Source organism: Lampris incognitus, chromosome 9 (genome assembly GCF_029633865.1).
Source record: "Lampris incognitus isolate fLamInc1 chromosome 9, fLamInc1.hap2, whole genome shotgun sequence".
NCBI classification, from domain to species: domain Eukaryota; kingdom Metazoa; phylum Chordata; class Actinopteri; order Lampriformes; family Lampridae; genus Lampris; species Lampris incognitus.
In genome coordinates, this window is record NC_079219.1 from 23,851,879 (window position 1) to 23,864,446 (window position 12,568).

General features: G+C 41.2%; 1 protein-coding gene across 7 annotated transcripts in view; it reads left to right on the plus strand.

Moving 5' to 3' along the window:
* Positions 1-2,139: 2,139 nt before the first annotated feature.
* Positions 2,140-12,568, plus strand: part of ubr5 (ubiquitin protein ligase E3 component n-recognin 5) — a 66,941-nt gene continuing 56,512 nt past the window's right edge. For all 7 annotated transcript variants that reach the window (XM_056286006.1, XM_056286007.1, XM_056286009.1 and 4 more), the window contains exons 1-3: positions 2,140-2,341; positions 7,610-7,654; positions 7,763-7,844. In XM_056286006.1, the coding sequence (XP_056141981.1) occupies positions 2,280-2,341; positions 7,610-7,654; positions 7,763-7,844 (189 nt within the window). In that variant the 5' untranslated portion in view covers positions 2,140-2,279. The remainder of the gene's footprint in view (positions 2,342-7,609; positions 7,655-7,762; positions 7,845-12,568) is intronic.

A 12,568-nucleotide genomic window follows, 5' to 3' on the forward strand; every position in this document is an offset into this window, starting at 1 on the left:
ACTGGTACATCAATCATTGTATTCTCTGCCTGTTGGGCTACTTGATAGGCTGGGAAACTGAACTGAGCATATCATATATATTCACTGTACATATTCTCATATCAATCTGTTTCCCTTTTTTTGTGTGTTGTCGTAATGGTTTATGGTGCTGCTTGTTTCTCTCTCTCTCTCTCTCTCTCTCTCTCTCTCTCTCTCTCTCTCTCTCTGCACTGGAACTGAGCTACCATGCTGTACCACAACAATTACCACTAACATCGTTACGTGGCAATAATAAAATAATAAATTATCTATCTATCAACTATCAATGTCTGCCTGTCTGTATTTTTTTAAAACCTTTCTTTCTCTCTGCACAAATGTTTAATTGGGAATTGAGTTTTCCTTCAATTAACTGCCACTCACCCCATTATTAGAAGAAAGCCTGACATCTACTGGTACAAAAAGACAAAGGCTTGCATTGGACTCCTCCATAGTATATGAGACTAAACGAGAGCTCTAAATGTTGACTATGTGCCCTTTGATTTGCAATAGATTTGGTCATTTTTAATCTTTTTTTTTTGCAAAGGCGGCTCCACATGTTCTATACAAAGGAATTACAAGTGAGATCAGCTTAAATATGAGAACTATATATTTTTTCTCAGCAAACATTGTACCCACAGCATTTCAAATCAGCTAAAGGAATATAAAACTGAGCGTGGGTTATCAGCATATTCTGAATATACTGAATGCCTGCCTGGCTTTTGCTTTGATCCTGAGTGATGAGGTCCTCAGCCTCTAGTCTCCCTAATGGCTACCATATCTAGGCCAGCTCTTATTTTCATATCCAGGGCAACAGCCAAGACTCAAGCCCTGCTCAAAGTAGACATCTTTTTTTTCTTTCAATTTTACCAAGGTTCTGGAGTATCCATAAAAAGTAAAGTGTAGTGTTAAACCGAATGTCATTTCTTCAGTTTTTTTCTTTATTTCCAATGAGGGAAACAAACTTGCCCAAATATATCCTAGTATGGTCTGAGCTAGGCAAGTTTCAAAGGTTTCCTTGCAAGGATCCTAAAATAGTTTGTCCCAAGTTGGCAAGTGCCTCTGAACTGGTTAGATCTATATAGGTTCTGTTCAAATAGAATTTGAGCGTTAACATACATGGGGGTCTTACATCAAGTTTACATATGTCCAGTGATGCCCAGTGATGTTGGCTTTGTGGAAAGTATATCTACAGTTTTTTCCCACGAGACATATACAAACATTATTGAAGAATGGTCAGCTGCAGAATGGAAGTCATAGCAGAAGTACTTTCATTGTTATTGCCATGGCTATTCACATCATGAAACAAGATAAATGTTTTTTTTCTTTCCACACTCCGCTGTCACATACTTATTGAAATATGTAATTTTGAGCTAATAATTTGTATGTCTAGTTCAGAAAAGGATGGAAGCCTGAAAACTTAACTAACAGTAATTCACTTGTTTGGCGAGGCCTTGGAAAATATTTTATGTGAAGATCCCGAAGATGATATTCACCCGTATAACGGATTATCCCCTGATTCTTTTGTGTAGCCTATTGTTGGAATGTGTCTTGAGACAATGCTGTCAATCCCATATAAGCCTGCAAAGTCATGTACCCTTTTTGCCACAACTAGGGCAGAATGGTAACCGGGGAAAAAAGTATGAATTATCAGGGACAAATTCTACTTATGATTAAGAAGATATGATCAATACATTGTAAGAATCATGATTTATTCAAGTTGGTCTTCAACTAGTTAAAAAAAGAAAATGTTTAAAATAATGGCCATCGCCGCATAGAAGTGCCAGTCTCAATTAACCCCTTACCCATCTTAGTGAAATCATTGTACCTTAAAATGACTGAATAAACCGGTGTGTCTCGATAAGAGGCGTAATATATATTCTCCTTTAGACCGTTGTAAATTACAAGCATGCGATAATTCACCAAGAACAACAATAAGAACAAAGACCTTGGTGGGGAGAGGTACAGTATTTTGATTACAGTGGCATTGCCTTTCTTCTGCAGGCCAATCCCGTTCAGTTTAACACATTTCCTGTTTCTGCTCCGGGTCCAACCAGAGCAGCCTTTGCATGTGCGCTCATCAACACAGAAAGGAGAAGCTTGGTAGAGTTAAGATGGCGGCATGTGGGTGAAGAGGCTGTAGATCTAAACTCGGGATTTTTCGTCTCACAAAATTCTTATGAATCCTCGTTTGAACAGTAATAGCATATATATATCAATTTCCGCAAATTTCACACGTTGGCGTGTGATTTTGGATTGGCCCCATGACATCTATACACTTCGTGGTACACCCGTTGCCCGGGACCGAGGATCAGCTCAATGACAGGTATTTGTTGCGAGCGGGGAAAAAGAAGGATTAAAATCAATACAAACACGCAGGGTGTGGTACACAAGGTCCAATGTTGAGATTATGAACGATACTGACGTTGTCATATTTGGAAAATACGAATTAAAATGCTGTTAATGACCTCCCCTGGGGTTGAAATTAGGCCCGGCGTCTTGGACGATCCTCGTTAGCTTGTTACTAGCTAAACAGTCGGTGCGTTGCTAGCTAGCGGCTAACGTTAGCGCTAAGACTCAAGAGAGCCGCCGCTCTGTTTAGCGAGTCGTTCGGTTTGTTCAGCGAATCGTTCGGATCGTTCAGCAAGCCGTTCGGTCCGCTTTGGAATGATTGGCTCCTAGTCAAAGTTGAGATGGACAATGCGGGTTGGGGGATGGGGGGGAAGAGAGAGAGAGAGAGATAATACAGATCATAAAACACAACATGGATGAAATTCGTGAACTTTTCTCGTTAGACTTTCACGTAGACTCCCCTCGTGTGTGTGTATTAATCTTTGAATTGTGAGTGTATCGTGGATTTTCGAGATGAGTGAAATGGCTAACGCCAGCCAGCTGATAGATATATGCTAATGCTAGTAGTTAAGTTAACAGCGAGCTCAAGCCATATTCTGCGCTCCTGCCCTAGCCTAAATATTTGCATGTCGGTATCGTTTGCTTGAAGGTCTTTTGATGTCAATGACGGTTGGGTGGGTTGCCATCCAGTGAAATTTCAGTTTTCCCCTAATGGTGCCATAGTAGTGTGATACAGTAAAGTATCACCGCAGCTCGGCTAACAATAAGTTATGTTCATACCACAGATGGTTGTAGTCGCCTGCACGCTGACATGCTGAGAAATATGAATAATCAAGAGTAAATTACTGTACTAAAGGAAGCGCGTTTCAGTACTAGTTCGTTACTTAATTATGCATATTGAATGTTACCGCTTGTAATGATTGGTTTTCACTGGTCAACTCTATTTTAAAATTGTAAACTTGGTCAAAAAATATAGTCAGGCTATGATCAGAGCATTGGTTGCACTATTCATTTTGGCACTGCAATTGATTTGTAGTAAATCTATCTTTGTCATTAATTGAGATTTAACTGATTAATGGACCATGCTACTTTAAGGTAAGGTGGATGAGAAGTGTAAATTTTATTTAGAATGACCTTGACAATGAAAATGAGAGCTAAAAGCTTTGTGCAGGATGTTCCATTAGTTCTTGTATGGGCCTGACTATCTCCAAAGTACAGTTATTGTAGTAAAATCTAGCTAGTTAAAAAAAAACAAACATCTTGTTGTAGACTATTACTCCCCTCAGGACATTGGCTGTTTAATCCCCATGCGTGTATGTCCCTGCACACATGTGCTGCTATGGACACCATGTGCTGCAGGCTCTCATTCTCTTACTTGTCCCTGAAGCGATTTACAATTGGTCAAAGCATATAATTGCTTGATCTAGAATTTTAACTTTATATTTCTCAGGGTGAATACAAGAGCTTGTGATGAATGACAATTCCTTCCATTTCGTTAACCATCTGATCATAGTGGTGTTCTTGACGTAATTAAGGGCAGTGTTAACACATTGCATAGAATAGGGGAGCAAATTGATTTTTTTGGCACTTGGAGTTTAGATTTCTAGATTTTTAGTTAAATAGCTTTAGCTTAACACTCTTCTTCATTATTTGTTTGTCTTTTTTCCAATATACATTTCGTTTTTTATACCATGCCAATGTTATTTCTTTGAAAGAGGGGTCAGGCAGAACTACTGGCTCTCAAACTCCTTGCAGTGTTTGGATTGATTCACAGATTCATTCATGGAATATTATTAATGTTTGTTCTGTAGCGCAGGCTCATTTATATTTTGTTGCTTCACTTTGATCAAGTATGTGTTTGTAATTTAGGAATATGTGTATTCCTTAAAATATAATACTGGGTAGTTTTTAAGACGTCTACTATGGAGTTTTCAAAAATATAGTTTTGTGTCTAAACTTTCCATTTTATTTCACAGTGAACAACAAAATGGAAAATAAAACCATGCCACATAATGATTAACCTCTATAATTTAATTGTTATTAAATTATAGAGGTTACTCAATAGCTTTTGAATCCTGTTAACAGGATTCAAAAGCTAAGGTGGCCATTTACATTTCTGAAAACTTGTTTTGGAAATTCTGCTGTCCCTCTTTTTTTATGCAAGATGTACAACACTATCACAAGCTGAACCTGTGGTGAATGATGCTATTGAGATTGACAGGCTGAGTATTACAGGAGAATGTGAAATGTTGTCACCAGTAAATGTCTGATTGGCTCCAGCATAGTTTGGTCTCAGTCTGAAAGTTGTATAATCCTTGAAATTTCTCTTAATTTTGGCTGATAGTTTGTACTTTTAGCACACACAGTAATCATAAAGAAATCGGTGGGTTGGTGACATTTCAGTTTGTCAGTACTTTTATCCTTTGACTATACAGCAGCTAGATAAACATTCTTGCCTGGGGGTGGCATTCTCAAGACACTCAAGTGCATTGGAATGTTGAGCTACAGAGTGGTGACTTTGCTGTTGTAGTCAGATGCACCTCAGCACTTACGGCCAGAGATATACTTGCTTTGAACTATGTGTTAACGTGTGCATGATGGTGGCCTTGCATGTCCTGCGTCCATTTGGAGCGTTGGTTGTGCACGTCTTCAGATATTGACGGTATGCGCCCACAAGATGCAGTACGCACATGAACGGTAGGGGCAGTATAGGGATGTGACAGGGTCAGGGGTCAGTAGGCATGTCAGCAGCAACAACAATGGCGGACAGTTTTGAAGACAAGTTAATAGAGCAAGTCCGCAGTTACCTGCATCTGGACAATGTGTCATTGTCGCTTCACAGTGACAAATATGCTTCTCAGAATAGCTGGGTCGGGGGGCATCCGGGTAGCGTAGCAGTCTATTCCGTTGCCTACCAACACGGGAATCGCCAGTTCGAATCCCCGTGTTACCTCCGGCTTGGTTGGACGTCCCTACAGACACAATTGGCTGTGTCTGTGGGTAGGAGGCCGGATGTGGGTATGTGTCCTGGTCGCTGCACTAGCGCCTCCTCTGGTCGGTCAGGGCGCCTGTTTGGGGGGGAGGGGGATCTGGGGGGAATAACATGATCATCTCACGTGCTACGTCCCCCTGGTGAAATTCCTCACTGTCAGGTGAAAAGAAGTGGCTGGTGACTCCACATGTATCGGAGGAGGGATGTGGTAGTCTGCAGCCCTCCCCGGATCGGCAGAGGGGGTGGAGCAGTGACCGGGACGGCTCGAAAAATAGGGTAATTGGCCAAGTGCAATTGGGTAGGAAAGGGAGGAAAAGGAGGAACCCCCCCCCCAAAAAAAAGAAAAGAATAGCTGGTGTGAGATCAGTAACCATTTTGTAAGTTGATGTTATCTCAGAATTAACAAAATAGTAACCTTCTCAAGTGTCATCATGTTTATTGTTTACATCATGCAAATCCTGGATTTTTTTTTTTAGCATTTTCCACCTTTATTTGATAGCGATAGTAAAGAGAGACAGGAAAGGCAGGGGAGACAGAGAGGATTACATGCAGCAAAGGGCCCGGGCCGGATTCAAACCCAGGTTGCTGCGGTAAGGACTCAGCCTTATGAGTCTCAGCCTTATGAGTCTCAGTCTTACGCGCTCTACCATGTGAGCCACTGGGGCACCCCAGAAATGTTATTCATATCACAGAAAGTTGAATTGGTTCATCTGGACACAAACGTTTCATCACTCCTCTAAATGACCTCTTCAGTCTCAACTGACTGCAGCCTTCCCCACCCTTATAAACAAACAGTGACATAACGATGGAAATCAACGATAGGTTTCATATTTCAATTGCCGTGACCATTAACTAGAGTTATTTGCATATGAAAGCGATTGTTGTTTTTGGTCATTATGCCACTGTATTTTTATATAAGGGTTGGGATACCTGCAGTCAGTTGAGTCTGAAGAGAGGTAGGTCACTTAGATTAGTGATTAAACATTTCTCTCATTAAACGTGTCCAGATGAACTGATCCAACTTTCTGTGATTTCCTTAGCTGGATTATTGAGCATGCATAAAGACTTTAATTCATATCCTTAGTTCTTTGGTGTTAGTTCTTTGTTGTGCCCTCTAGTGGAATCCTCCAGAAACATGCAAAGCAAATAGGCAAGTACGTGAACAATTCCGTTCACAACGCAGCCGGTTGTCTACGCAAACGCGTGGTAAAAAAAACAAGTATATCTCCAGCCTTAGTTTTCTAGGTCCCTATCAGCAGTGCTATGATCTGTCTGTTAAATCAGAGTGGGCTAGGCAGCAGTGTGTTACCTAGCTTAAAACCTGATAAATTATGCCTTGAAAGTAGAACTTAAACATTTTAGCCAACTTTGTCTTTTAACTGTTGGCATAATTCGTGCTTTATGTAATCTGCATTGGTTAATGTTGTTACATACAAACCATGCTACTTTTTTGATTTGTATAACAATGTTGTCTTGGACTTTTTTTTGAAGTTATGGACTGTAAACACACAAGTCAAAGTGAAATTATTCGATTTTTTTCATGGAAAAACGCACATGACAATTTGTGTTCTCTTATCTAGCACACTGACTGTGAAATTGTTACTTGGTTGCCCGGAAAAAAACAACACTATGGGCGTCCGGGTAGCGTAGCGGTCTATTCCATTGCCTACCAACATGGGAATTGCTGGTTCGAATCCCCGTGTTACCTCCGGCTTGGTCGGGCGTCCCTGTGGACACAATTGGACGTGTCTGCGGGTGGGAAGCTGGATGTGGGTATGTGTCCTGGTTGCTGCAGTAGGGCCTCCTCTGGTCGGTCGGGGCGCCCGTTCGGGGGGTTAGGGGAAACTGGGGGGAATAGTGTGAGCCTACCACGCGCTACGTCCCCCTGGCGAAACCCCTCACTGCCAGGTGAAAAGAAGCAGCTGGCGACTCCACATGTACCGGAGGAGGCATGTGGTAGTCTGCAGCTCTCCCCGGATTGGCAGAGGGGGTGGAGCAGTGACCAGGACGGCTCAGAAGAGTGGGGTAATTGGCCGGGTACAATTGGGGGGAAAAGGGGGGGTACAATTGGGGAGAAAAGGGGGGGGTAATAAAAAAAAAACAACCCTTCATCTAATTTTTCTAGGAAATTCAGCAAGTTTAAGATGGAAGCAACTGTTCATCTCCTGGTTTTTTTCCTTCCAGTGAAACAAAGTTACATTATATTAAAATTGATTTTATTTGCTTTAATTTGCTCTGTCTTCTTATCAGGCTCAGAGAAGTCTCAGAGAAGCTCAACAAATACAACTACATCAGGTGAGCTTTTCTTTCCATGGTTACCAGTTTTAGGCACTTAATTTTGATTCGTGTTTGTAAACAGTGACTATTCAATTCATAATTGAATCTCTTGTTTCTCCAATTCAGTCATCCACACCTTAGTCTTCTGGAGCAGGCAAACCTGAAACAATGTGTGGTTGGACCAAACCATGCTGGATTTCTACTTGAGGTAATGCTAGAAGTTGTAGGCACATGCAAGAGTGATCTGGCACAAAGTATTCAACCCCTTCATGCCTCTTATCTGATCTTCAAAACTCGATGGGCGGCTCAGATGTGTAGAGGGGAATTTATTTGCAAGATTAGTGGTGTGTCTCTGTAGATTCATATCAGTCATCCAGGAATGTGTGTCAAAACGAAGCAACAACATATACAGGACTGTTACTTTAGATTTGAAAACCTTTTGCCGCTCATCCGATTTGATTCTTCGGTTCTGATGTTTCGGTGAAATCCGGATTTTATTTTATGGAGAAGCCACTCCGCTTGGTTTATGAAGTTATGACATGTTTGGAAGGCGCCTTTTAGATGGATGTCCTCGCCTCAATTCAAATTGGCTTGGCAGTGGTTCCCATTTTATCACTTAAATTATTTTTTGGGACTTCGAATATTCAGCAGCAAGCATTCAAAGCTTAGCTATGATGCTGTGATAAATTACAGCCATAGACTATTAAAACTAAATTGCACTTTCAAAGTGAAATCACTTGCTCATGAAAAGAAATAAGGCTTTTTGTCAGTGTACCTTTACATGAAATCGTGAATAATTAACGAGAGTTAGCGTGCTGCGTTCATGTTAGGGCTGAACGATTTGGGAAAATCATAGGGCTGGACCCCAATTTTCAGCTATCTGGATATTTGTTCGTTAGGTATTCGGTTTTCAATTTTAGGATTCGGATATTCTTTTTTCTTTTTTTTAATAATAGAGGTGAACTGCATCAATACATTTTGTCGGCACATTCTCGCACTTTATTTATGCTTTTTTTATTTTATTTTTTATTTATGCTTTTTAATTGCATGTGGAAATATATACCGTCTCAGCTTGGGCGCGTGACATCCCTCTCAAGCACAGCAGTGACGTCACGCGTCAGTACATGTTGGCTGTTAAAGGGAGGACGAAATGCTGGAAGAGCTCAACTGTGCTGCTGTTGTTATAAATGCGCTACCTTGTTCTATTTATTACAGTTCGTTCATTTATTTTTCATTCTTTACTTTGTCGGTAATAGGTAAAAAAAAATTGTAAAAATGTCGTGAGTATTACACTGTTAAGCCTGCTGTTATGGCTATCTCGTTAAAGTATTGTTGTTATAACAGGTTGTAAAACGTTCTAGACTTAGGCAAATAGCTGATGGAATTTGGAACTGGAGTTGGTCCCTGCCCGCTGCTCCTAGTGTATAGGAAGGGTTAAATGTAGAGGATGAATTTCCTCTCAATGTATGCGAGTACTGAGACATGACAATAAAAAAATTATAAATGAAGTATAAATCTCAAATCTTAAATTTGTCGGAGCTAGTATGCTGTTTCTGCGGTTCTGTTTCACAGCACTTTGTCGGGCGTTGTCTCTGATTCAGAGCCTCTTATTATGAGCATTTATGTAGGTCTATAATTTATCCATGATAAGAAAAATTGTCACAGGAAGTCACAAAAAGTGCATAGAGAGGACCTTGTTCAACCAAATCCCTCAGGATTACAAACATGCATAAAAAAACACCAAACCTTTTGGAAAAAGTTTTTTATTAACAAATAACAATACAAACAACAGTACTGTATATAATAGAATCCTTAACAGTTAATGCCTTTATTTGAACCAAAAGATTCAAGATTTAAGAACCCTATTGTCATTTAAGTACAACGAAATTGCAGTTGTGTCAACCTCAAAAGGGTGCATACATAAGAGATAAGAAAATATAAAATGTCAGCAATAAAAAAAAACAGTCTAAACAATATAAATGCAAAATATAAGCAGTATAAGGTATAAAATACAATACAGTTAATAAAATACAACGTACGAGGTGCAAAAACATTAGCAAAAATGCAGCAAAGGTGCAGTGGACAGATATGAAGTAGCTTAAAGTGACGTGTCAGTAAATATTGCAAATATTGCATGTGCCCAATGGTGGCAGCACATCAGTCTTGTCGGACTGAGGAGATGTCTGAGTTCATTAGTGCCACAGCTTTTGGAAATAAGCTTTTTTTCAGTGTTGGTGCATATGTGTATTGATCGGAAGTGCCTACCTGATGGAAGGGGCTGAAACAGATGGTGTCCAGGATGTGTAATATCTTTTATGATGTTCTTAGCCCTCCTCACACAGCGAATGCTGTGAAGATGTTCAAGTGAAGGCAGCTCAATGCCAACAATGTCCTGTGCTGTTTCCACAACACACTGGAGGGCTTTTTTATTAGCTTTGGTGCAGCTGCTGTACCAAGCTGTCATGTAGTTTGTTAGGATGCTCTCGATGGAGCATCTATAAAAGTTGACAAGCAGCTTTTTCTCCTTAGCCTCCTCAGAAAATAAATGTGTTGTTGTGCCTTGCTCATCACTGTTAAAGTCTTTTCAGCCCAGGAGAGGTCCTCCGTGATGGTGACTCCCAGGAACCTGGAGCTAGGGACCATATGTTGATGTGGACAGGACTGTTTATGATCTTCTTGGAGGTCCTAAAGTCCATGATAGTCTCCTTGGTCTTTTTGTTGTTTAAGACTAGGTTGTTGGCACACCACGTTGTCAGGTTCTGAACCTCCTCCCTGTATGCCACTTCATCATTGTCTGATATGAGCCTGATAACTGTCATATCAGCTGCAAATTTAACAGTAGTGTTGTAGTTGTGGATGGATTGGCAGTCATGTGTGAACAGTGCATAAAGGTGGGGGCTCAGCACACAACCCTGAGGGACACCGGTGCTCAGTGTGAATGTGGAGGATGTATGCTTGCCCAGTTTTACAGTCTGAGGGTAGTTGGTGAGGAAGTCTAGTATCCAGTTGCATATGGAGGGAGTTAATCCTAGTTTATGGAGTTTGTCAACCAGCTTGTTTGGTATTATGGTGTTAAACGCCAAGCTGTAATCAGCAAAGAGAATCCTGGCGTAGGTGTTGGGTTTTTCCAGGTGAGAGAGGGCTTTATTTAGAGCCACACATGGCATCCTCAGTCGGTCTGTTTGCCCGGTAGGCAAACTGGTGTTAGCCTAGATCAGCTGGGACAGTGTCTTTGATATGGGTGAGTACCAGCTGTTCAAAGCATTTTGAGATGATGGTTTAGAGCGACTGTCCGATAGTCGTTGGGATAGGCTACCACAAATTTTTTGAGAACGAGCACGATGGTGCTGGATTTGAGGCATGCGGGGACTGTGCATAAGGATAGAGAGAGGTTGAAAATGTGTGTAAATACCTCTGCTAGCTGGTCTGCATAGGCCTGGAGTACATGCCCTTGTACACCATCAGGCCCCACTGCACCACACCTCTGGAGTGTGTAGAACAAGGGTCTGTGGATTTCCCAACAGTTTGAAACCGACTGGAGGTTGGTTATTGTCTTTGTCAAACCGAGCAAAGAAGTTAAGTTCCACCGCTAGGTTGGCAGTGTTGTTGGCTGGTGTATGCTGTGTGTTATTTCCCCTTATGCTGTGTGTTATTTACCCTGTGTTGTTTATCCAGGCCGCCTGGATGCCTTGCCACATCCTCCATGAGTTGGAGTTACTGTTGAAGCCCTCCTCTATTCGTAGTTTGTAGTTGTGTTTTGCAGATCTGATACCTCTTAAGGTTTGCTCTGACAACACCGTAGACTGAAGTGTCTCCTGATTTATAAGCTGTGTCTCTGTCTCTTGCCCTGAGCAGCCATTTGACTTTGCTCATCATCCGTGGGTTCTCATTTGGGTACACTCGGAGCCTTTTGCTAACAGTGACATTGTCCATGCAGTAGTTAAAGTGATACTGACATCAAAATCTGAAAATTACAATTGATAGGCTATGTTCCGAGTTGGAATGTGACCATGGAGAAATTCAGTGGCCAAAACAGCGCATCTGCGGCCACTCGAGAGAGATCTGTGATTGACTGTAGATGGTGTCCAATGTCAAGTTGTGCCAGTGGATACGTAGACACCAGTCAATTTGCATATAGGGTGTGTCCATAGCGAGATGCTATAAAACCACGGAGAAGCCGTTCTTTCACCCCCTCCTGCTAGCTACTTGGCTCGAGTTTGTGCTATTTTTCTGAGACTTTATTATCGATCTTGCTACGACGTATTGCTATCTATCTATCTATCTATCTATCTATCTATCTATCTATCTATCTATCTATCTATCTATCTATCTATCTATCTATCTATCTGTCTATCTGTCTATCTGTCTGTCTGTCTGTCTGTCTAAATATCTATCATCTATCTACCTAACAGATATTTGTATCACCGAATCCTCCTTGAAACTGTAATCCTTACAGAGGATCTTGCTCTCACTATCCGACATTTTTTGTAAATAACAAGTGACGAGCAGTACCGAGCCCCACCCACCCAGGAGGACAGTAGCCAGTAGCTTTAAATTCTTAAAACCACACCTATTTTTGGTTGTGATTGAAACCCCCAATGTTAAAAAATGTATTCATAATGGGCATGTCAGTCTCTCTTTAATGTATGACAATATAGATGAAGTGTACCCCTCCAAGTCTATCTGATGGGCAATTGTACTCCATTCTATGGTTCAAAACAGTCCTGAAGTTGAGAGATGGCTCCCTCAGGCCAAACCTTAACTGTCCTACAGGTTGGCTTTGCACTGATAGCAAGGGCTTTGTGTGCTGGGACAAGAAACAAAGAGAGGTGGTCTGACTCTCCAAGGTGGGGGTGGAGTATGGCCCTGTAGGCGTCCTTTATGTTAGTATAGACATGATCTAAGGTGTTTTTCCCCCAGTTGTGAATTTGA